The sequence below is a fragment of the Globicephala melas genome, chromosome 17 (genome assembly GCF_963455315.2).
Source record: "Globicephala melas chromosome 17, mGloMel1.2, whole genome shotgun sequence".
In the NCBI taxonomy this organism is placed as follows: domain Eukaryota; kingdom Metazoa; phylum Chordata; class Mammalia; order Artiodactyla; family Delphinidae; genus Globicephala; species Globicephala melas.
The window spans coordinates 72,706,797-72,733,421 of NC_083330.1; the positions used below are offsets into that span (position 1 = coordinate 72,706,797).

The 26,625-nt window shown below is 46.7% G+C and overlaps 1 protein-coding gene across 2 annotated transcripts in view; it reads right to left on the reverse strand.

Moving 5' to 3' along the window:
• Nucleotides 1-26,625, reverse strand: part of ZFAT (zinc finger and AT-hook domain containing) — a 185,525-nt gene that overhangs the window by 20,364 nt on the left and 138,536 nt on the right. For both annotated transcript variants that reach the window (XM_030875874.2, XM_060286942.1), the window contains 3 exons: nt 19,409-19,527; nt 12,518-12,644; nt 9,593-9,723 (listed from right to left, as the gene is read on the reverse strand). In XM_030875874.2, coding sequence (XP_030731734.1) covers nt 9,593-9,723; nt 12,518-12,644; nt 19,409-19,527 — 377 coding nt within the window. The remainder of the gene's footprint in view (nt 1-9,592; nt 9,724-12,517; nt 12,645-19,408; nt 19,528-26,625) is intronic.

Sequence of the window (26,625 nt, forward strand, 5' to 3'; positions counted from 1 at the left end):
CCCCGGGGGAGAGAAGCGCAAGAGCCAGCCTGCGGCAGCACTGCCCTGGGCCAAACCCAAGGAAGGCTGGACCAGAGCCCTTCGGATGGTGACTACAGTTCTGGCTTCTCCGACCAGGGCCATCACAGCCCTGCCTTTGCCCCCAACCTCAAGCAGACTGAGCGATGTCAGCCAGCAAGGGGAAGCTGCAGAGAGGGGAGGAAGCAAATAAAACCCACCTGCCCTGGCCAAGGACGTGGACCAGGAAATGGGCTCCCGAGCAAACAGTAACAAGCACAGCAGTGTTAAAACTCAAGTAAAGTGGGATTCTGCAAATTGCACCAACCGAGCTGCAGCTTCTTGGGGCGTAATGGGAAAACTGGGTCATAGAAAAAGGGAAAGAGAAGCAAAGTTCAATAACTGAGATCTTCAGGTCAGCTAAAGATGTTCTATATGAAAAAGAGTGTCAGAATGGGATAGGGAAAAAGCCTTTATTCTCTATTTTTTCAGACAATTTCCCATATGGCCACAGATATATCATGGAATGTACTTTCACTTTTAAAATTTCACAAAGAAATGGAATTTTCAGTCACTGCCATGGAGTAAAGGGGCTCAGCAAGTCATAAAAGAGCTATGAAAGGAAGTAGTTTTGAGTATCAGCCATCAGAAATCATATCAGGAACAGAAATCTCTGAATGAAGTTTTATTTAAGACAGAAAAAGAAAAGATTCAAATGGCTAAGGGAGAATTAAACAAGGCTCACGAAGGACAAGAGCTGGCGTTAAGTGACAGGGGAGAGGAACCCGTCGCCAAGACCCTGCGGGAACTGTCTGGACCTATATGCTGAAGGTCACCACTCAGTCACTGCAGGACAAACGCTCTATAAGGAATGTGAAGTACGCAAATATTTGAAGAGGCTACCTGTGTGTGTAATTAGAAGTTTGATATAATTAAGGCTGGCAGGGCCCCAGGATTGCACCGCAAAGTTCTTTAGGCAGGACTCAAACCTCACTAATCAAAATACGCAGTTGAAAACGGGTTCTCACAGGAAGGGGCAGGATAAGAGGGAAAAACAGAGAAAGGAGTCAGTGAGACTTCCATATTTATATAGCAATCAAAAGAACTGGGAATTAAAAGATAAAAGATGTCTATCTGGATTGCAGGCATCTCTACCACTAACAGAGAATCCAGAATTAGATCATCTGAGGGTCGGGAAGCACGGGGGACGCCTATACCCTCAGCCCTGCAATATGCATCGGATTTGATCACCTACAAAAGACATGTGGCTCCCCTGCACGGGCCTTCCAAAGGCATGAATCCATCATGACTGTAATTACACCACGGAGCCAGTGAGGGTGAAGTGGGCGTGCCATTCCCATCACATGCTGAGGACGGATAGAAAACACTAGCAGTTATGTCCAGAGGACAGAAGCTGCAGTTACTATCAGTTCTTTTAACATTATATATGTATCCTTAATCTTCTGGGAAAGAATCCTTAGATGAACCACAACGATGGCAGAGCCACCATCATGGGAAAGTGGAATAAATAAACGAGACAACTGAAGATGCTGGGGTTTCGTTATGAGGAAAAGAATAAAAATCAGCGATTATAATGTCACAATTATGTGTCACTGCCACACTCACAGGCAAGTGATCTGAGGACAAATGAGGTTCTGAGTGAGAGAGGTGAGCAGAGGCAAAAGAATGGGTGGCTCTCCTGTAACCTCCACGCCTTCGGTAGAGTCAGCGAGAGGTCTGTTTAACAGTAGGAGTCCAACAGAGCCTCTGCAGGAACAAGAAAAAGACATCCCGTTAACTCACCGATTACTGGAGCTTAAAAGGATAACAGAACAGGGAGGCTTCACGCGATCCTGTCTGTGGGCAGGACAAGCGGGGAGATCTCAACTCAGTCCCACTTTATAGCAATGCGGGCAGCCAATATCTCCTATGATCTTCAAAGGACTACAAGAGTATCCCGCTTGGACGTGATTCTTGTCAGGTCTTTTGCTGTGTAGTTAAATGATCAAATTCATGGAATGGAGTGATTGTTTTTAAATAGTAATGAAAATAGATTTTGCACCCTCCCACGAATCACGTTCCAGATCCCCCTCCTCATTCTTTTGCCACAAATCTTATGAGATGTTCAACATCCACCCCCAGAGGGGCAGGAGGCCCATTCCGGGCTCCCCTTCTGGGTGGATCACAGGAGCGAGGCTCCCCCTCAAGCCACAGGCTGCACATGAGAGGTCCCCTCTGCAGAGCGGCTTCTCCCAACCAGATGCCCCTGTACAGACAGACAGTGTGAAAGAGTTTCCAGGGACCACATTACTCAGGGCCTTCAACGAAAAACAGGACAGGCTGGACCCGAGTTTCCTTGCAAACAGGCAACTGAGGTACGTGGTCAGCCACAGGAGTGGATTGCATTTCCTCGCAAAAATAATGAACCGCAAATAACAAACAGCAATTCCAGTGTTGGCTGCCAACCGACATACGTCTTCCAGTGAGACCTGCTACCGAAAGTGCCTCTCAGACTGGCACTGTGTGCTCAGCCTGTCAGGGAGGCTGGCGAGTTCCTCTCCTCCAGGCTGGCATGTCCTGACCTCACCCTCCAGTGCCAGCCAACACAGGGGACCTGCCCGAAGGTGACAAAGGGTGCGGGGAAGCAGCCAGGAGAGGTGGGTTGCTTTTGACAAAGCTAGAACTTCTGCTTTGGGGTTTGTTTTTTGTTTATTTTTTTAACCAGAAGTTAAAGCAAGTGGGAAGAAAGGTTGGGATGTTGAACAAGTCGATGGCAGCGTAATTCTGGGCCTGCCAGGCTGAGGGTCTGCGCTGGGGGAGTGGGCAGGGTGCCTGCAGCTCTGGGCGGCCTTAAATGCTCCTTCCTGGTGTTCCGCACCACTGGCGCACTGGCTGGCAGCTTGGAAGCACCCGGCACCTCAGGGGAAAACAAAAGCAGGAGAGTGGCAATCCCAGGAGACGCCGCAGAGAAGCAGGACCGAGAACAGAGACACAGGCCTGCCGACGGAGAGTCGCACTAATCACAGTCGCTACTGAACACCTTACTCCACGGGAGGAGGACCACTAAGGATGATCTGGTTGCTCTTGAACTGGGGATGAAAGTGGAGCGTTGGTGCTCAGTGGAGGCGCCCTGGGGGTGGCCTCTCCTCAGCCGTGACTCTTTCAAGGACCTGCAAGGTGGCGCTCATTCCTGAACCATGAACGGAAATGTCAACTGCAATTAGAAGTAAGGATATACCAAGGTGTACGTGCTCCCCAGAAACTACCACATCGCCCCGAAATCTGTGACTCAAAATCGTCTCTATGACAACTGAGTATCTCAGTAAACAACAACCTGGATTACCAATAACCCTCTGTTGACAAAGAGTACATACTCTGACATGTACTACATGAACATGTGTGATGGCTAATTTTAATAGGCCAAGGGGTGCCCACGTTATTTGGTCAAACATTACTCTGGGTGTTTCTGGATGAGATTAACATTTAAATGAACAGACTGAGTAAAGGAGACTGTCCTTCCTGATGTGGGTGGGCCTTATCCGATCAGTCGAAGGTCAGAACAGAGCAAAAGGGCTGACTCTCCCTTGAATAAGAGGGAATTCCTCCTGCCCAACTGCTTTTGAGCTGGGCGTTGGTTTTTTTCTTTTTTTCCTGCTGTTCGATTCTAAGGGAAACACCAGTTCTTCCTGCATCTCAAGCCTGCTGGCTTTCAGACTGCGATTCACACCATCAGTTCTCCTAGTTCTCGGGCTTCAGACTCAAAGTAGAACCTGCACCATCGGCTCTTGGGTCTCTAACTTGCTGACTGCAGATCTCGGGACTTGTTGGCTGTCAACCTCCAGAATCAGTGAGCCAGTTCCTTATCTTCTACACACACACGCACACACACACACACGCACACCACTGGTTCTGTTTCTCTGCACGACACTAACACAGTGTGTTTTCTCACGGGGTCTCAGCAGCGTAGGAAGCGTAACTGAGCCACAGAGAAGCAGGCTTGACACAGCGTGAGCTCCTGAACAGCCTCCTCTGGACTAAACCTACAACAGGCGGGCCCTTCCACGCAGGGGACACCCTAGCTTGTTCACACATGGCACACGGACTGAAAGGCTATCGTGTTTTTTAAAAGCAACGCGGATGAATGAATGACCCGAACCACTTCACTTGCTTCACTTGCTCGGATCTTCTCCCAGATAGGCTGCTCCGCACCCCCAGGGGGTGACACCCCACAGTGCACCCAGCTCCGCCATCTACTGTATAGGGGTACCCTCAGCAATAATAAATAGCACTCAAGTTTAACTCAAAAAGACCCTGGATCATCATAACGGTAATCTGTTGAATCAGCCTGACCTTCTTAAAAGGAAGATGCTGTATGATTATAAGGTCTCCTTATTATTCACAGACAAACACCCTGAGTGCAGCTGCTGGCCTGCTGGGTCCAGACCCCAGACACCATGGCCAGCGTCAGCCGTGGTCTCGGAGAGCTACGAGCTGTTCTGCTGAACGCCAACTGGCAGGACTGCTCAGTGCAGACTCACTGCTTGGAAGAACGTGGAGACGGTGATTTGTTAAAAATACCAACAAGGCTTTCAGGAGGGTCGCACAGGTCAGGAAGCCGATAGGGGAAGGACGTCGGGCTTGGAGAAGCAACAGGAAGACGTGCGCTGCTTGGACTCACCCCTTTTCCACTGGCCTTTGAGCCGGAGGGAGAGAGACCAGGCTGAGGCGCTTCCTGGACCAGGCCTCCTCCCAGCCCTTTGCGCCCCCCGCCCCCCCAGGTGAGGACAGGGCGTGTCATTTAACCTAAGTGGTGACTCATCGCCCCCTCCCCCGCTTCCAGCAGCATCGATGACCAGCTCCTGCTCCCACCTCTGCTGGAGCCCTGCCCCACCCAACTCCCAGCTACCTTGCAAGACTCTATTTGGGCGTGAATCAGCACATCCACGGAGGCCGCCCGGCCCAGCACCTGCCGCCACCCCAGACCCAGAGTCAGGCTGGGCCACCCCCCAGCACCCCGGAGTGCTCTTGGCCAACCTCCCGGAAGCATCCATTACTCTCAGTTGGAACTTCCTGCTTAAGGTCTACATTCTCCAGACCTCTGGACCAGTTCTGCTCATTTTTTTCCATCTCACCTCTACCATACTATCTTACTTACTTAGTTATTATATGTCTGGGGCTTAGCTAGCTCCCTAAATTAGCATGTAAGCTCCTCAACCGTACCATTCATCTGCTCTGTTCACTGCAATATCCCAAGCACCGAGAGCAACAACCTGGCGGGTGGAAGCAGCTCGGGGGCTGTGTGCTGGATGAAAAAAATAAAGCATTTCCCTCACTAGACTATTTGCCTTTTGAGATCGGGGACCGTCTTAACCCTGTAACCCAGAGTGGCAGGCAGAATAATGCCCCCACCCCAAAGAGTGCATGTCCTAACCTCCGGAACCTGAGAACGGTTCCCTTACGTGGACATTAGCCCATGTGATTGAGTCGATGACCTGGAGATGGGAGAAGATCCTGGATTATCCAGGTGGGTCCAAGGTAGGCACAAGCGTCCTTAAAGGAGGGAGGAGGTTGGTCAGACTTGGAGAGGGCTATGTGACGACAGAGGCAGAGAGAGGTCAGAGCGATGGATGTGGGACGATCCGGGCCTGCCTTTGCTGGCTTTGGAGATGGAAGAAGGGAACCGCAGTGAAGGAATACTGGGTGGTCCCTGGGCCGGAAAAAGCAAGACAGGGGTTCTTCCCAGAAGGAAGGCAGCTGTCGACGCCTTGATGTCAGCCCAGTGAAGCCCATTTCAGACTTCTGACCTCCAGAACTGGAAGATCATCAATTTGTGTTGTTTTAAGCCATTGAGTTTGTGGTGATTTGTTGCAGCCGGGATAGGAAACGGACACCCCCAGGGACTGAACACACTGCAGCTGGGCAGTGAATGTCTGCTAAACGGAGGTCGGGAATTTCCAGTAAAATGTCACTTTCAGTCTCTAAAATAAATTTCAACCCACAAGGACAGCAAAGAGTGATTTAAGCCATGAGCCAACGGTGATGGTGGTTGTTGTTTTCACTGGTCTTTCTTTTCCTTTTGATAACTAATTTTGACTCAGAGATGCTTGTGATAATATTTCCCCTCTGCTGGTACGTCTTACATTCAAATTCAACCCACTTAGGCAGCTTTATTAATCAAATATAAGTCTCCTCCTCATAAAACCCTAAAGCAAAATTTTTTTAAAGAAACCAATTTATTTAATGAAAACTGGTCTTAACAAATAAGTAAGTAGCTGCATTCAAAGTTGTCATGTGACTTCTCAGGCCAGGCTGGTGAGGCACATGCAAGGTTTCTTCTTTCTGAACATTTCCAAATGCTCCATCCCCATGAATCTATTTTTAATGCTGACACTTGGGGAAAGAGAGAAGTGATGGGAAATCATTGAGGACTCATTTCTGTGTCCAACTGAAAATTTAAATGGTCTGAATTATGGCCAAATCCTTCCCATGTCTCATTAACAACTAAGAAGAAAACAACCTAAGAAACACCCTCAGCTCTTAGCTTTCCAATCCCCTCAGCCCACCTACCAGGCCTGTTAGTATTTTCATCCCAGAAAATGAGAATCTCTAAAGACTGGAGATTAATAAATAACTTTCAGTTACCACTGATAAACTTTGATATGTGAGATTCTTTTCAATTTACATTAATATATCATGAAAAAATTATAAACAGCATATAACTAATTTTTATATGGGAAAGAAATCTTGAAATTTTTAAACATCCAGAATGGATTCACATACAACCCAGAATTTATTTGTGGCCTTTTGGAAGAGATATAGATAGATAGATAGATAGATAGATATAAAATAGGAAACTTTTAAAAGATCTCAAAATATGCTATCCAATAGTAATTTAAAATCATTTTTTCTACAATATATAGTACAAACTTTATGACAATGTGTTCTTGCTATTTCTTCTACAGGATGTAATTGGAGAATCAAAACATAAAGCCCACAGCATACTCCATCCTCCTTAATAAACATTTACTGAGCTACTACGATGTGTGAGACCTTGAGCTGGAGAAGGACGAAGTCCCCAACATCAAGGGCTCCCCACAGGGTGAAGGGACAACATTACTGCTTCCCAACAGGTGCACCAGGGTCCACATTTGAGTGGCTTAAGGACACTCAATAAACAGATATAATTTCTCTACTGAAAAATCCTAAACCACAGTTTAATGAAAAGAAAAAAAGTTGAAATGGATTCATTTCTCTAATAAAAACAGCTACATTTAAACTGAAATAAGACAACTGAATCCAGAGGGCATCTCTTCACCTAGGAGAGCCTGACACAATGCAATCCCTTTGCCATCGGAGTGGGCGTCTGACGTCTCCCGCCCGTCGGTCCATTCATCCAATCTCCCATCCATCATTTATCAACAGCCTCGGTGCACCAGGTGCCAACCAGGTGGACAGGAGAATGACTAGGACACACGTCCTCGGGAACATTTCCAAATGTAGTTACTCAAGACTGTGCTAAACAGTGCCACTCCTCTCAGCCCTGTGTTTCCCAATAAACCACGAGACTGAAGCGTGCCACTGTTTTCTGCCACTGCAAGCACTTTACACCTGTTTACACTGGCTGCGCCAGAGGCTCACCTGCCTTATCCCTTGTCATGCTGTCACTCTAGCGTCTCAGAGCACATCTAAGCTGTACCCTTCACCCGCAACCTCATGTATCACCGCATCGCCTGTGACGTGCAATAAATCACGTCTCTAAGTAACAGCAAATCAATCCACTTCCTAGAAGGAAGATACAAGTCACAATCAGTGGCGCCTCCCTACAATTCTCTAAAGGATTTGGCGTGTACGAAACATCCAAAGTTCTCCTATACCCTTCTTGAAGTGCCGGGTCTAGCTCAGGACTCCACATGCCGTGATGTAAACGAGGCGTTTCAGAAGAGATTTACAAGACAATCTGAAGATTGCAGTCTAATAAATACAAAGAAAAGCTGCAAGAGTGTCTGGCCTAGAGGTGTATGAGTCTGTTCCCAAACAGTGCAGAACACCAGGGCCCTGCAGCCTGAAACATCAAACTCCTACTGTCCTGACTTCTGTCCAGGGTCTCGTTGACAGAAAGCATACTAATGGAGGAGGGTTTCCAGACCACGCGGTCCAAACGTTCATCTAGAGGCGCCAAGTCTTGTCTGGGGATCCAGAAATCCAGAGGTGAACCAGCATATGTACTAATTCCCCCGCGAACTGCTCAGCCTGAATTTCATGCTTTGTGCTGTGGCCCGGGCACACCTGGGGGACAGTCATGGAGACAGCCCTGGGAAGTCCACCGAGTCATCAAAGGCAGGTCGCGGGGGACATGTCACTCAGGGATGCGAGAGCCGAATTAAGAGATTATTAGTTACTTGCCAAGAAAAACTTACCTCTTCCGCTGTTAAGTGCTTCACGCTTCCTTCTTGTTTTTTGTTTTCAGATTCGGAACCAAGTGTACAGCAGAACTGGGATCATTCTAGTAACGCCCACCTCTCCCAGGTCTGTGAGCAGATGTCAGACAGCTGCCCCAGCAGCCCTTCATAAAACAGTCCCCAACACCCCGGCTCCTCGGCCCACGCCCCTCCCCCTTTCTTGTTTTACTTTTTTCCACTGCTCCTGTTCACCATTTGACAGCCTTTCTGTCTTACTTAGCTTTTTCCCAGGAAAGCAACCACTTTGATGGCAAACATCGGTTCTCTCCTGGAACCCCAGCAATGAGAACACTGCGGGCACTTAACTACACGCTTCCTGAGTGAATCACTGAAAGATGGATAACCGTGTAAAACTCTGTGCTCTGCAATTCAACCTCTCCATGAACGTGAAGTTTGATTCTAAACCACACACCCGGGGTCTGCCCTGGTTCTGATGTGCTTTCTGTTGTTTTTGCTTTTTTAAGTATTTGTGTTAAGCCAGCTCAAATCTTGTGTACAGTGAAGCAGGAGAGAGTAGAGAGAGAGGTACAGACAGATACAAAGGATGATCTGATTATCACACACGCCGCATCCTAACAGATGGCAAAGTCTCCCCTGAGGTTAGAAGGAGAGGAAATGAACCAAACAGTATGACAATTAACTAGAGTAACCCTTATTCAAACACTGGCCAGCTTCTTCCTATCAGTCTCGTTCAGTCATCCTGCGCTGATTCCGTCTGATGATGTTTAACACTTAAGAGGCCAGTCCCTCCTGGCCTCCCTGGCTGTCCCCCCAGTGGCCCTGCTCCACAGACGCCGGCCTTAGGGACCGAGGCTGCTTTTGACCATAGATGCGTCCAAATGCATCCATATCACGCTCGTTTCACTCTGGGATGCCTTTCATTGAAAGGCAATGAATCAAGTTTCCAGAACTTTTTGAAATATACTACACCTTCCCCCTACAACACAGCCTCACATATGGCGCTACCGCAGATACAATCCCATGATAATAAGAAGAAACCGCATGAGACTAGACCGATTTCATTCCAAATTCCACCTTAGACAGGTTAAAGCCCTGAAAACCTAAGGGGGCAGGGGAGAGAGAGGGTGTGTGTCAGCGCAAGGAGACAGTATTTAATGGGGCGGGCAAGGTCCTACCTGCTTCACGACAGTCACCGTCCCGGGCGCCATGGCAACCACCGAGGCAACGGCAGTGGCGTCGTGGGTCTCGGTGCCCAGCTCGATGATCTGCTGGAGGATGTTTACAGCCGTGGGGTCAAGTCGGTCACCTTGCCAGGAAGAAGCAAACAGGAGACCGGTAAGGCCGTGGGTGGTGAAGGTCACTGAACGCAAAAGCAGCCCTTAGCAGAGGCCATTCTTGCGCGGCGCCTGGTCCAGGGATGCACGGGTTCCCAGTAAGTGCTCATTTTGACCACAGAAATAATGTGCATGGTACTTCACAGCCAACAATGCAGTCTCTATAAGAACATCTCAAAACTCCAAACAACCTGCGAGGGGACGACATTGTGACACTATTATCCCCACTTTATAGATCAGTCACCTCACTGCAAAAAAATGGAAGAGGACTGTCTTAGGCCCTTGGGTCAGTTATGTCACAAAGCCAGGGCTCAAGCCCAGATGTTCTGAATCCAAACTTGTTGATACAGGACTGCCTCTCAAAACAGAAACTCCTGAGAAGCACCAGCTATGACGTCAAACCACAGAGCTGGTTCTCCTTGAGCACAGGCATGGGAGGTGGTCAGTGAGCGTGTGCCAGATACATTACACAGGATACGGCAGAGCACCAAAGGGTGCTCAGTCATCAAACCAGTGGGCTTTAGAATTCTAAATTAATGTAAGCTGAGGATTCTCTTTTAATCATCTCAAAAGACTGTAATCCATATCATCAGGGCAGCTACTGAGTGTACCCTCTCACTCAGCTCTCACCATCTGCTTGGCCATCTGTGACTCTCTGGAACACAGCACTCTGACCCTGATCATTACTTCACTAAGAGGGAAACTACTACCTGATTGATCTCCAGGCTAGCATAATATCATGAAGTCTCCACCAACGTCTACATACTCCTGGACGACTTTCTGCAGGCCACGTTCCAATGCAAATCAGTAAGTGATGAGGGAAGGGAATTCAACGTGTTCTTCACAGAGGGTAGGACATGGCATACGACTGAGGCAATGACATTAGCACCTGTTCACCATGCACCAGCCTAGCATCCCCTACACACACCTATTCACACTTACACACACACTCTCCTTCAGCAGGGGGGCAGGTTTCAACTCTGCCTTGCAGCGAACCACTCTAAACATCTAAACACTAAACAAAATACTGACCTTAAAAAATGTACTGAAATAAGATTTTAATTCCTCATCCATTTACTCCCTCGATGACCATTTATCAAGCCCAAACTGTCAGCCAGGAACATGGTTCCCAGTGGGATACAGCAGGGGTCCCCAACCCCCGGGATCTAATGCCTGATGATCTGAGGTGGAGCTGATGTAACAGTAATCGAAATAAAGTTCACAATAAATGTAATGCGCTTGAATCATCCTGAAAGCATCCCCTCCCTCCATCCTTGGAAAAACTGTCTTCCACAGAAATGGTCCCTGGTGCCAGAAAGGCTGGGGACAACTGGGATACAGACAAAGATCTAACGCTGCCTCCCCCCACCCCTTCCGGGCTCACAGGTGACTGAGACAGACCGTAAGCAAATCATACAGCCCCTGGTCGGTTCCATATCAGGGGGGCGACTAGGGAGCTCTGTGGGAAAGTCAGGCGGGCTCCCGGGAGATGACACACCATCTGAATACTGAAGACGAAGATGTGTTCGCCAGAAAAAGTGCTGTGCGGGGAGGGGAACAGACCAGGCCCCAGAGGGCACAGGAGCGTGTGGGTGAGAAACACAGCTCACGCCGAGAACGGCAGAGTCTGGCCCAGGAGGGCACGGCTCCAAGGTGGCCAGAGATGCAGCGCAGGGAGGCCAGGGCCTAGAGCAAGTGGCCCGAATGCCGAGCTGCAGAGTCTGCCGTGTTTCCTAAGAGCCAGGAGGAGATGCCGAGGGCTGAAGGAGTGAGTGAGTGAGCGCTGGTGGGGATGAAGATGGACAGGCTGTCCTGGCAGGGCTTGAGCAATCACTGAAGTCACTGGACATGAGGAAGGAAACACGCACTGAGACATGGCGTCAGCTCTGGGAACCGCACCAAGAGCCGGCACCTTGACGCCCCATCTGCAGAGCCTGCTTCTCTCACAGACTGCAGAGCTGTCTCCCGAATCCCCCGGTGAGCACAGCACCGGCAATGAATCTTCCCCAAAGTGACCGGCCCCAAGGGGTTTTCTGCATACCCTTCTTACAACCTGGGGTTTAGGGATGTAAGAGCTGGATGAAATGGCAATTTCCTGTCTCCCATCACCAGCTGACTTCACTTATGCTTCCTCTAATCCCACTTGCTTGACCTCTGTCCCCCAAATACCCAGAGGGCTGTGGTACATTATATTAACTCGTACTCCTTTCCTGTTTGGAAAAGAGCATCAAGGAAATGTTTTCTAAGCACAATGCCCCAGTTGCCACTAGGCTGGCACAGTGGTTTGTTTTTTCAAATTGATCGAACATTTGAAACTGATGACATTTGACATAAAAATCCTGACTTGGGGCTTTTCAGAAGAACTGGGAAGTGGGCAGTCCCAACAAGAAGTCAGGAGACCTCGATTCCAAGACCAGCTCCAACACTCAACAAGTGGACGATCCTCAGCCAGCCGTCACAAGGAGGCAACCTTCCGCATCTGTGAAGTGAGGGCAGTAGGACCTGCTTCTCCCTGCTCTGAGAGGTGATCCTACGTGTGAACACCCGGCAACTCCGTCAGGCGGCACCACGTTGGCTGGGGCCCTGTTCTAGAACACTGCAGGAGAGCTCCACCTCCAAGCCTGACAATGGGACCGCTCCAGTGGTCAGAATGCAGTGGAAGGAGAGCAACTGGCAGACCTAATTCATCCGTAAAGTCATTCATTCAGCGTGTCTATCAAAGACCAGTTCTGAGGTGTCAGAGGGAGGCGGGGGGCACGCTCTCACCACTGTCTGAGGTGTATCTCAGGTCCTGGAGGGCAGCCACCGCTGCCTGTGTGCCCTGGACGTCCTCTTCGGCTTCGGTGATATGCAGGTACTGGGTGGAGGGCTCCTCCGGAGTTTCTGTTGCTGGCTAAATAAAAACACAGCATCATCCATGTGACCTTCTAGAAGATCACCTATTACCCAGAAGTCCCAGGATAATGGATTAAGACAAAACAAATGCACATAAGCAATGCTTTTGCAGCAGCTCATTAAGCAGGCACCCCTGAGAAATCAGTGCTCCAGTAAAAACCTACTTCCCAAAGACAAAACTTCTCTTTGCAAGTGCCGAGACTTTTTAAAACCAGCGTCGGTGGAAAGCTTCCTGCAACACGTTCTTGCCGTAGGGAACAGAGTATGCTGTTCATAACTAGAGATGACACACGCTCAGAGGTTCTCGTGTGTGCTCTTCTGCTGTCTCCTCTGCTCTTCCCATGGCCACCAACACTGCCCTTATCTCCCCTGTGCCCGGGCCTCCTGCCGTGAGGAAGGCCGAGAGGAAGGCACAGCAGTGGTGACGGTGGAAGGGAGGAGAGGACGGGTAATCACATAACACTCGGCAAGCTTCGAGCACGGGTCCCGGCACAGAGCGAGATCTCGGCAAATCTTAGCTACTCATGCTGCTCTGATTATAGGAAGGATATGAGAAATACAACTGACCAGAGAAAATACAGCTGTGCAAAATCAGGACTCATGAGAGTACGAGAAGCTAAAGAGACAGTCACAGGTATCTTATACCTAAGGAGAGAAGAGGTGGGATGGAATTTTCACAAGAACTAGATATTGATAATCACCTCCTTCTGGAACTGCAAGGCAGGAAACATGGATGTCACCAATAAAGAAGAACAAAAAGGGGATTTTACATACAATTTATAGGAGCCAAAGCGATCACTCTCTACAAGCACTTATCAGTTACTCACACAGGTTCAGAATAGAATGTGATTATTCTTTTACAGCCAAGTGGTCAAGTTCATTTAGGCATTTCCAGCCTGACATTTAGTAGACACCCAATAAATGTCTGATGAATGCATAAATGAACAAACAGAAGCATATTTCCTTTTAAGTACCATTAAGCAACACAGTGGCCAACACTGACTGGATCCGAGGAATGGCTTAGCCTGCGATGAACAGGATGGGCATGGACTGGCTTCCCCTCTTTGGGGTACTCTTTGTAATAACCATCTGTGGGAAGGACAGTGCTTTACAGGGCATTCCTGGGAGGCTGGCGACAGCCCAGCTGCTGTTAACAGGCAGCTTGTCGTCACACGGGGACCACCCCCTGCCCAGCTTCTTAGCTGCTCTACTGTCTCACTTCTGGAGTCCAGTGCGTGGCTTGGTGTCAGCTATTTTTATTGAGTCACAGTTCTGCTGAAGGTGTCAGGATCTGTAAGGAGTGAGACCTCCAGAGGAGAGCGCCATGACTGCACTAACGAAAGCACCAGCTGGCCAGGAGAGATGGTGGTCTACATCAGGAACTGGCATTCCCATGTCTATGTGTAACAGAGAGCAAATCCTTGCAAGTATGAGCTTGGAACACCAGAGGGCTGACTGTTTCCCACAGATGAGGATGTGACGTTGATGCTGGTGGCACCACCACCTCCAATAACCATGCCATTTACTGTAGGCCTACTGGGGACTGGACAGTAACCCCGGCGTTTTATAGACAGTGCTTTAACATACTCCTTAAATTTTCTTATAGAAAATGTCAAACATACACAAGACAGAGAGGTGAACTTCCGTGTACACATCACCCAATCTCAACAATCATCACCTCATGGCCAGTCCTGTTTTGCCTATCTCCCCATGCACTCCACACAACTGTCCTTTGATTTTGAAGCAAATGTGGATGTCATATCAATTTATCTATAAATATTTTAGAATGTATCTGTAAAAGGTAAAACTCTTTCAAACCATAACTACAACACCACCGTCACACTCAAAACACTTAATAGGGCTTCCCTGGTGGCACAGTGGCTGAGAGTCCGCCTGCCGATGCAGGGGACACGGGTTCGTGCCCCGGTCCAAGAAGATCCCACATGCCGCGGAGCGGCTGGGCCCGTAAGCCATGGCCGCTGAGCTTGCGCGTCCGGAGCCTGTGCTCCGCAGCGGGAGAGGCCACAGCAGTGAGAGGCCCACATACCACAAAAAGAAAAAACAAACAAAAAAAACCACACTTAACAGTAGTTCCTTAGTATCTTCACATATCTAAATGGTGTTCTAGTTTCCCCAATTACCTCATTTTTTCACAACTTGTTCTACAAATCATATTTAAGTAAGTTATTGAAATCCATATATTAGAACTGACTGATAAAAGTCTCATAAGACTTGTATTTATAGGCTCTCCCTCCACTCTTTCTCCCCTGCTTATAGTTTTGTTGGGAAAAGTGGTCGTTTGCCTTCAGCGTTTCCAACAGTCTGGGTTTTGCTGACTGCACCAACATGGAATCATTGAATATGTCCCCTTGTCCACTGTATTTCCTGTAAACTGGAAGTCAGACGCAGAAGCTTAATTAGGTATCAGTTCCCTTTCTGGCAAGAAGGCTCCACGGGTTAACACAGTGTCCTTCCATCAGGAGACACTATGTCTGAGTGTCTCTGTTTTTGCCATGTTGGCATGACATCAGTGGAGGGTTGCAAAATGGCAATACTGTAAATCTTCATTTGTTAGCTGGAGTACTTCTATAAAAAACGTCTCTTCACAAACATTCGGTTACCCTGAGATATAGTTTATTTAGATGAGGTAGAAAAACTGTTCGATTCTGAGCCTTTATTTACCAAAACAGTTTTATTTATCAAAATAGAGTCGATTCCCTAATATCCTACAAAGGTGACTAAGGATTTTTCTCCCAGTATCATTATAAACTCATGGATTTAAACACACTTGATGTGCTTCACTCCAGTCTGTAAACACTAACAACAGCCTTGGAGTAACAATATCAACCCTACCACTGACGGTGGAATAACTGAAAACAGGACTTTTTTTGCAGTTCTTTTTGCCCTTAGGTTATATCCCACTAGGGAGGAACAATCAAATTTCTATCTTAAAGTCTCTTGAAATAGTCCTTCTCTATGTAGTTCTGCCATCGTTTTGATATATAGTTCAGATACTTTATTTCATTCTATTCTCAATTTTTAGGGTTAGGGTTTGCTTTTTAAAGTGTAATTTTGTTTTTATTATTACATAAGAAATGTATTTCTTATATTTATATCAGAGTTCCAGAGTCAAATCTGCACAGTCGGTCTCTGCTAAGACAAGTTTAGCTTCTCTCCTACCCTCTCCATCTTATCTCCCTGCCTTTTCTACCTGTGCTTTCCTCCCTTTTTATAACTTTTATTTTGAAATAATTTTAGATTTACAAAAGAGTTCCAAAAAAAATACAGAGACTTCCCACATAGCCTTCATCCCACTTCCCCTAATACTGACATCTGCTGTAACCATGGTACAATGATCGAACTAAGATATCAACATTGGTACAATACCAGATTCCATTGGCTTTTCCACTGGCATCCTTTTTCTGAGGACCCCACAGTGCATTGAGCAGTCACAACTCCAAAGTCTCCTCCAACCTCTGACAGTTCTTCAGACACTCCTGAAGAGAACTGGTCAGGCATCTGGCCATCCACATCATCACATCAGCTGGATACGTCGGATGGTCTCCCATGACCAGGTGGAGGCTGAGGATGTTTTGAAGAGCACCACGAGGTGACTGCCCTTCTGATCACATCGTATCAGGGGGTACATGAAGTCACTACGTCTTACTACTGAGGATGCTGACCTCGATCACGTGGTTAAGGTGGTGCCTGCCAGGTGTCTCCACTGTAAAGTTACTACTTTTCCCTCTATAATTAATAATTATTTAGGGGGAGATACTTTGAGGCTACACAAATACTGTATTTCTCCTTAAACTTCTGTCTACTATTTCTAGCATTCATCAATGGATCTTGCCTGCTGCAATTATTACTGTGGTGTTCCAATGGTGATTTTCTATTTCCCTCATTCTTTCTACATTTATTAATCAGCATTCTTCTGCGGGGAAGAACTGTTCCTTCTCCACCATTTATTCAATCATTTATTTATGTCAGTATGAATGCAGAGATATTTATTCTATTCTTTCAGTTTTAGTCCAACACCATTATGAGTTACTTTGTTACTCAAATTGTTCCAGCTCTGGCCCATTAGGAACTCCTTGGTTTGTCTCGTGTGTCCTTTCGGCATGCCTCCATCTTATTTTTGTGGAGCACGTTGTTACTTTCTAGTACTGCAAAATGCTCCAGGGTCAACTTACATAATTTCTGCCTCAGCCCTGGAATCAACCACTTTTCAAAGGGACTCTGGTTCCTTTTGTTGGATTATCCTGAGAATCCAAGATCTGGATTCTAGGTGTACTCATTGCCAGCGGCATGTCACTGCTTCTAAGCCCTCTAAGCACGAAAAGCTAAGAAATACATGTATGTATACTAACCACGTCTACACATATATCTGGAATTATTTCTACATCAATCTATTGGTGTACACACACACACACACACACACACACACAAAATCTATCTACATGTTATATATAACAGTGCTGCAATAAATAGCCTTGTGCAATCACCTTTCCTCATTTTTTTTTTTTTTTCCCCAGTATGCGGGCCTCTCACTGTTGTGGCCTCTCCCGCTGCGGAGCACAGGCTCTGGACGCGCAGGCTCAGCGGCCATGGCTCACGGGCCTAGCTGTTCTGTGGCATGTGGGATCTTCCCGGACCGGGGCATGAACCCGTGTCCCCTGCATCGGCAGGCAGACTCTCAACCACTGCGCCACCAGGGAAGCCCCACCTTTCCTCATTTTTGTCAGTATAACTTTGGGATAATTTTCTAACGGTGGGATCGTCTAGTTAATGGAAAAAGAAACACATATGTAATTTTAGTAGATATTGCTAAATTCCCCTTCATAAAGGTCACATCGTTTTGCATTCCCACCAGCAATGCATGAGAGTGCATACTTCCCTTCAGCCTCTCCAGCAGAGATGATGTCAAAACTTTTGGATTCTTGCCAGTCTACTAGGTAAGAAATTCTATCTCTGTCAAGTTTTACTTACATTTATTATGTGGGAGGTTGATCGTGCTTTCAGATATTCAAGGTCATTTGCATTTCTTTTTCTATGAACCTTTCTTATCTTTCGCCCACTGGGCTGTCGATCTTTTTCATCAGTATTTCTAGAAGCCTTTTACAATGTAAAGATATTCACCCTTTTTTCTATGATATGACTGAAAATATTTTTTTGGCATTTGCCCCTCTACTTCTTGAGTTCTTTTACATAGTAGTTTTAAAATTTTTTTACGTGGTCAATTTTTTTTCAGTCTTTTCCCTAACTGAATCTGGATTTTGAGTTACACTTAGGAAAGTTCTCCACTCCCAATTTATAAATGAATTCACTTATGTTTTCTTCTCGTATTTGTAAAATATCTCTTTTTTTAAATCTCTGTTCCTTTGCTCTAGGTTCTCTCTATAGATAACTCATTGACTATTGTATATTGATGTTTTAATCTGCTGCTTATTGTGTGTAGTAGATTTTCAAAAACATAATCCTGTGTCTACAGAGATACTTTATTTCTTCTCTTCGATTCTTATGTCTCTATTTACTCTGCCTTTGTCCAACACACCAGCTGAGGCCTCCCACGTGATGCTAAAAACCAGAGCCCCTGGGGCACCCTCATCCTGTTCCCAACTCTAACAAGAAACCCCCTAGTCTAGGATGACAGCTTTTGGGCTGAAACACATACATTTTGCTTTTCATCTTAAAGATGTATTCATCAAATTCTACTTTATTGACTGTTTTTAATCAATGGATGCTGAATTTTGTCAAATTTTCATAGATGCCTTTTCTGCATCTATGAAGATGATCATTTCACTTTTCTCCCTAGTCCTCTCATTATGATGGGCTACATGGACACATTAACACATTCCCTCCTACTGGACAACCCTTCCCCTGAATTCTGGAACACTTCTCACATTGTCATGATGTATTATTGTTTTTCATGGGGTGTTGGATTTGTTTCAAAGCCCTTATTCTTAACTGGAGTAAGCCCACTGGATACTCTAATGCCCTAGAAAGTTCTCAGGAAGTGGTTCTCAATTGGGGGTGACTTTGACTCCTGGGGCACACTGGCAATGTCTGTGACAGTCTGGTGTTCACAGCTGGGTATGCGAATGGATCCTAGTGGGTAGAGGTCAGTGATACTACGAAACATTCTAAAATGCACAGCACAGCCCTCTACCACGAAGAATTATCCGGGTCATAACTTTAGCAGGACTCAGTTTGAGAGGCTCTGCCTAAGGTAAACTGCAATCTGGTGTGACCCCTCGTACTTGAGAAGAGAAACAACTATTGGCTTTTAAAATACAGCTACTGGCTTTTATATAATTCAGTCAGGAAACTGGTTCCAACACCTGAGGGGAAAACAAAGGTGACGGGTAGAAGCACATGCCTCCGGTGGAAGGAGAGGAGGGCCTAGAAGCAGCAAATGGGCCCTGCCCTGCCCTCTGGGTGAGGACTGCCAGGATATGCCCTGTGTGCATTCTGCTTTCAGATGCAACTTCTGAAACTCTGAATTCGTGATAACAGAAGTGAAAATATCCACGAGTCCAACACAGACGTTCAGAAACCAGCCTAAACGCAACCCAGAGTAAGAAGTCACATGCGTGGCCTGGCTCTCACCCAGTGGCACCCCTCAGATATGAGACAGCGTTTGAAAAGATTTCCAAGTTTCCCAACCAGAAAACCCACTGCTCTGAGGAACTGCACTGGGCTTGCCTGGTTTGTCATCTGCGTTTAGGAAAGGCACAATCGATACCATGCTTTTAAAAGTACCTCCCACTTGGGATCTCCTTCGTTCTCCACCAACTTCAAGCCATGCTTGTTCTTCAAGTGCCTGTTGAACTCCCATTTGGTGCCATAGACGAAGCTGCACACAGGACACTTCAAACAACCTGAAAGCACAGACACAGGTAAAAAGAAGCATTCACAACACATGAATTCTGCCTTGCATTCAAACGCTCCAAATCTAAGGGATGTATTTTTTGTCTCCAGTACTCACTTTCAATCCAAGCTTACCTTAATATTAAACAGAATAGCAACAGTATATGTGTTTTTCAGGGCAAAGGTTTAAAACTTAATGCATTTCTTTTCGTTTATTAAATGAGAATTTGCAGTGAGCCTAATACACACGTAATATTTTAGGTGCCAGAGAGAATTAAGATGAGTAACATAATTCCCTTGGCCAAGTGGCTGAACAGCTTAAATGATTTTTCCATGTTTTTATTCGAAAATAACAAATCATTTGGAAAGCAAAAAATAACTGAAGGACAATGGGTGCTTTTCTCAATCTCCTTCATCCTAAAACACTAAGACCAAGGGCCAGATTCTCAGTCTCCTTCACATCAGAAGGGGAGACAGTGATATAAATTCCCATGTAAATATCCCGCTAAAGGACAAATGAAAAAGCTGGTCACATTCTGAAATGTCACTATTTATTTAATTGATTAAATCTTACACACGGTCCAGGAAGTATCTGGATGCTTTCGTTAAGAGAATATAAAACTGTAGGATAAAAAAAGAAGAACCAAAAAAACCGACACACAAAGTCACACAAAGACTATCTTTCTAAAATTATATCAGAAGCAGCAACTAAATTAGGAGCTGGACAAAAATCACTTATTTATTTGTCTGTTTATATGAAGTAGAGTTGATTTACAATGTTGTGCTAGTTTCAGGTGTACAGCAAAGTGATTTAACAGGCTGTGCTTCCAGAAGCAAACTCTAGCCCCTCAGGAGGCTAACTGTAGTCCCGGCATCAGGCCTCCAAATCTACCAGACACTTAGCAGGCCAGAGCCAGGCTAAGTGCTGGCACCCTCAGGTGTGCACCCTCAGCTGGCCGGGGCAGTGAGATGGGACCACCAGGCACCTACTGGTCTCCCCGCAGCCACTGTTTGTCTGCTCTACACCCAGCACACAAATAAAAACTCAAACAAAATTACATTTCACATAGGTGTAAGACCCTCTACTGCCTTCCCATCACACCCAGAATAAAACCCCAGCTCCTTGCTGTGGCCTGTGACCCCAGTGGCCTGGTCCCTGCCTCCCTCTCCAGGCTTGTCCCCTCCCCTTCCCCCCCATCCTCGCCTTTCTCTGTCTTTTGCATTCCCCAAGCTCCTTCTCTTCTCAGGACACCTGCTGCTGTTGTCAGTCTGTCTGCTGACCCGGTCCCCTGTCTCTGCTTGACCTGCTGTGCTTCCCTGTGCCCTGCCAGCGTCAGTATTTATTTCTTGCTCACTGGGGCACTAAGGAGGGAGGGAGAGGAATTCTGTCCTCATGACAAGGTGTCAACAAATTATATAAGAACTAGACAAATCTCATGGTACACATCACCTAATTTAAGTATCTCCTAGATGCAGCTGGGATGTGCTAGCTCTCCTGAATCAATTCCATGTCAGTGACTCTCAGAGAGCACCGTTCTGTAACCGGGGTTTCCTGTCTCTCACCTGAGGTGGTGGGCGATTCCCCAGAAAGTCATGAGAAGGAACGGAAGCCAACCCAGGTGGCCGACAGCACAGCCCCTTAAACTTTCGGCCTCCCACGCCGGGAGGGCACAGGAGAGCACAGCAGGTCCAACAGAGACAGGGACCAGAGTCAGCGCAAAGACCAGCAACAGACACCAATTCTGAACTTCCAGAACATTCTACAGAAAAGGCAGCTCAAACAGATGCTTGTTTTCTGAAACTCAAATACGCTGCACTCTTTTTTTAGGCAAAATCAAGTGGGCTTGCTCTTTCTTGCCCAGAGGATAATTAAACTTACTTTTTAACCTTCTTTGTTATTGCTTATTAATCATCTAAAATGAAATATTTTCCTACAATCATCTTTTAAAACCCTCCAAGGTATGAGAACCACTACCTTTTCTTTTGGTTAAGCTGACATTGCTTCTATAAAGACTTAATACGAGGCAATGAACACAAGCAAACTACCTAAGGTTAAATTTAGGCTTTAAAATGAAACTGAAGGTTCCTTCTGGGCTATTCTTTAACAGAAACTAATTTAGGGAGAAAAACATCCTTATATTATGTTTAAATTAAAATTAATATGAGAATGCCTCCACATTAATTAAAACATCCGTCCACCTTTGCCATGGTGGCTTTAATTAAAGAACAACAAATGGAAATATGTAATCTAGACCCAAGGTGTAACTATGCCAGTTAATTGACATTAAAGCTGGGAAATATTAATTTCCATTTCAACTCATTAAATGCTTAGGCCACACTCAGTAAAGGTCACGGGGAGGCCTGCTGAATTTGCTTGCAGCATCGATATTAAGTGTGCACCATAAAACCCTAAACATCCCCCCACCGCCCAAGTCGCAAGTTCCTCCTGAGGAAAGACAAACCAGGCCAAAGGATAGAATTTCAGGAGCAATTTTAAAATTCCATCATGGAACCCTTTGTTCTTTTTGGGATGCAGTATATTCTGGAGGAATTTTGAGCATTAAACTATTTGCACTCCTTTGCAGTGGCTGACATTATGGAAAATTCCATTTCATTTTCAGTAATATAACTCCCAGAATGGCAGGGGACACCGGGTTGGACAGTCAGAAGACCTGAATTTGGCACTTGCTCACGTGTCTCAGAACCACTTCCTTAAATTCTCTGGGTCTTGGTTTTCTCTTCTACCAAGGTAAAAATGCTAAAGCCTGTATCCTTATAAAAGGCAGCGAGGTCAGCAGAACAATGGGCCCTCCAAAGATATTCACATCCTAATCCCTGGAACATGTGACTATGCGACCTCCCATGGCAAAAGAGATCTCAAAGGTAGGATTCACGTAAGGATCTTGAGATGGGGGATTATTCTGGACTATCTGGATGGGCCTAATGTAATCACAAGGGTCCTTCTAAGAGGGGAGTGGGAGAGCAGATCCCAGTGACGTAACCTGAGAAAGACTGCTGGCTTTGGAGGACGGGGCACGAGCCAAGGAATGTGGGCAGTGTCTAGAAGCTGGAAAAGGCAAGAAAACAGATCCTCCCCTAGAGACTCCAGAAGGAATACAGACTTGTTAGCAAACTTGACTTCAGCCTGTGAGACCCATCTTGGACTCCTGACCTTCAGAATGGTAAGATCATAAATCCGTGTTGCTTTAAACTACCGCCAAGTTTGCGGTCATTTATTACAGCAGCAATAAGAAACTAATACAGGCACTCAAGGGTAACTGGACCAAAAGCAGCTTAATTATCAAAGGAAAGTGGATACAGAGTAATTTGATTTTATTAACAAGTGAAATACGAAATCGGACTTGGGAAATACTGCAGAGGAAAAACCAAGTGCATTTGACTATAAGCCAGGCTGACGTTCCAAACCCCAGTGAGGAACTGGTAAACGGAGCTTAAGCAAGGTCTCCCCCATCCCTCCTGGTCCCCTCACACACTCCTCAGAATCTTGGCATCTGAGATCCAGCACACCCGTGGTGAAAGCCAGACTCTGAATCAGGACCCCGGTCTGGCTTGACCACCGGCTCACTTTGTGGCCGGGGCCGGTCCTTTTCCCTCCCTACGCTTCCTCATTTTAAAATGGAAATGATGACGCCAACCCCACAGGGCTTCGTGAGAGAGAAGATAACATATAAAATAACAACCAACAACACAGTGTAGCATCACAGCACTGGAAGCACCTGCCAATAATGTATGGGATCTAGGCCCTAATAAAAACAATTTTAAAATAAAAATGTCCAAAAGTCAAATAAAGGACTTTGGGTTAACTGATAGTTTCTGGATTTTCTTCTATACCGTTTTCCCTGAATCTGGTGTGAATGTACATCTAAGGTACGGATGTACACGTATTTATACTTTTCTAATACAATTGTTCAAAATAACGCAAAGATCTTAGCAGATGCCACAAAACTAAGCCTTCTCCTGGTCCGCTTCCTCACATCTTATCTTAATTACCTACCCTTCCTCAATGATCCCCTCTAACGGGGAGCCTGAGTTAAGGCACACCACCCAGGAGAAGCAGATGATTTTCCTCCCATGAGCAGCATGGGGCCTGTTAAAAGGAACGTGTACTTTCTGTTAGAGGATAAGAACACGGAGGCACTGCCCAGCCTCTGTCTCCAACCCAGGCAGGAAGGGCAACAATGCTACCACAGCCCAGTGCCTTGCACAGTGTGGGACACATGAGGGGCTCAAGGTGCACCATGAAGAAGGACTTTGGGAATAAACATGATAGGGAATTGGAACCATTTATCAGGCACTTGTTACATGTCAGGCATGGTCTGGAATCTTCAAGAATAAGATCTCATCTTTGCAACCTGATGCTCAAAGAAGGTAAGTAACTGGTCCAGGGGCCACAGTGATCACAGACCCGCCTCCACGGTCTGTGCTCCTAACCCTCCGCTCGTGCCAACTGCCTGGGGCGACTTGAAGGAGGGCCTTGAGGTCACCGGAAAAGGACCAGCCCGCTAAGCCCCATCGTTAGCCCACCGTGAGCTCCAGGAATGAGCTGAGAGTTTGTGACACTTAGCATCAAAGCATCGGATGCCTTTCACAACCTGTGATTTAGTGAACCAGCTCCTGAGCTAGCTTCATCAGGGGCATTTTAAAAGGAGGAAAGGGGGCAGACCCACTGAAGCGATACAATGTGAAAAATGTGTATTTTGTGGGAAAACGCCTCGAATCCATATTAATGAACAAGTGATGGGCTGAGAAGAATAAACAAGAGATTGTCTGATCTGCTTTCAAAATATGAGAAGTACATAAAACATAAGCAGGGAATAAAACACTTAAGTAGCATTGAGTACAAGTCTAACTGCCAAAAAGCACGGGAGCCCGAGGGGACTGCTGCCTCCTGATGGGGCCCAGCTGGCATGCGGCTGGAAGCGGCACCTGTGCCCCCAGGACCAGAGGTGTGCTGGGGCCGCTGGAACCATCTCTTCCCAGCTCAGCGACCTCACACTGGAAGCTTAAAATTGGCCCTGGCGGAAATACGCACGGCACAGAAATTGGCAAATGCTACGAATCAGGTTCCCTTCCCCCTGCCCCGGGAGCGCCAGCTGGTAAACACTCACAGAACACGAGTGGAGGCCCTAGCAGCCCCCATTCCAGAGCTCGCTGAAAATGACCCAAACTCTGTGGAAAACACCATGTGCCTTCCATCAGAAACCTCAGCCTATTCGGCCTTCTTCCCGCCTCTCCTGCAGTGCTGTGCACGGACACCCTCCCCAAACCCCTGAGCATGGGGGCAGGAGAATCCTTCCCAGCAATTGATGGCTCTGCCTGGGTCACAGTGCGACACCGTTTAAACACAGCTGATGGACAAGGAGTCCCTGCATTGGTTTCAGGAGACTAGCATCGTTTTGATAAAACTGCATTTTATTTGTGGGTTTTTTATCACATCATCATTTTAACACATATTCCTCTATCTCAAAACAAGAAATTATAAAGTCCCACAAAGATATCTTTTGAGGAGTGATGTGAAGACGAAAATAAAACCAAGTGGGGATAGGGAGAATTACATGGAATTAATCAAAAGGAAATGAAAAATTCCAGTGGTACCAAACACCTCATCATTTCCAAAGACAGTCATTTTATCCAGCTCCACTTTCTCCCTGTCTCCTTCACTCTCCAGAGCGAGCGCTGTGTGCTCTTGAGATCTCTGAGCTGCACTCACCGTCAACTGGCTCTCTGCTTTCAGAGACAGTTTTCCCGCCAACACACAATGGCACAATGTCTCCTATGAGCCAAGAGACATTTAGCTGTTTCCTTCCACAATATGTCTCTTAAAGGGGGGCATAGGAAAACTAAATAAACACACACACACACACACAGGCCAAAAATAGCCCTGCAAAGATTAGAAATAAAACCCAGACCCTGTCAGGGAATGCCAATTGATTACAGAGAGTCTTGGAAAGTTAAGTGAAAACTTAGGGCATGAAGCAACTTGACCTCAGCACATTTTCTGCAAGGCAACGATGAAAGTTTGGAAGCATGGAGCTATGACAGTGTCATCAGTCAGATCCCCACGCCTGTCCCAACTGCCACAGTAAACGTCTATTTCCTGCCAATCCAACCCAAGAGTGTGAAGGATGCTAAAACGAATCGCTAGCCCGCTACTCCAATTATTTACTGTGACTCTAAGGCGATCTATCCTCTCCTCTGTGATTCCTAGACAGGGGAGTCATCAAAAATGATGCACCAGGGCTTCCCTGGTGGCGCAGTGGTTGAGGGTCCGCCTGCCGATGCAGGGGACACGGGTTCGTGCCCCAGTCCGGGAAGATCCCACATGCCGCGGAGCGGCTGGGCGCATGAGCCATGGCCGCTGAGCCTGCACGTCCGGAGCCTGTGCTACGCAACGGGAGAGGCCACAACAGTGAGAGGCCCGCATACCGCAAAAAAAAAAAAAAATGATGCACCAGCTCTAGAAGGACTGGCATATTTTCAGAAAAACAAAACAAAACATAAAAACAAAAGAAAGGAATAAAAATGTATTGAGTGCCAGACACTCAAGTGTTCTCGTTTCACTCTCCCCGCGATCACAAGGGATGGCTGCTGTGAACTCCACCTGAGGTGCAGGGCCTCAGGTAGAGAGGAGGGTGACTTGCCCAAATGGCACCGCACCTTCCTGCCCTCCAGCTCCGTGAAACTGCCATTCAAGCCAATGCCAGGCCCACGGTCCCGTTACCCCAGATGGATGGCTTAAAATTATCCCGAGTTTTTTCTGCCGCTCATCCATTTCTGTACATCAGCCCTGTCACCGAAAGTGCTGAAGGATACCGTCAATTCATTTGTTTTACATTAAGATGCCTTTCATGGCGATTACAGCAAGTGGAGCTTCACGCTGCATCGGAAAACTAGGAGCGGCCCCGGCTGCAGCCGAGTTTACAATCCCACAGCTTTGTTTACGGGGGCAGGTTTCTAAAATGGTCTTCAGCTTCAAAGAGTCACAGGATTCAGGAAAGAGTAGCAACTGACGCATGGCACGCTGCAATCATTCTTCAGCTGAATTACCGAAGCGCAGATATAAATACAACAGCATTTCTCTGTGTGGC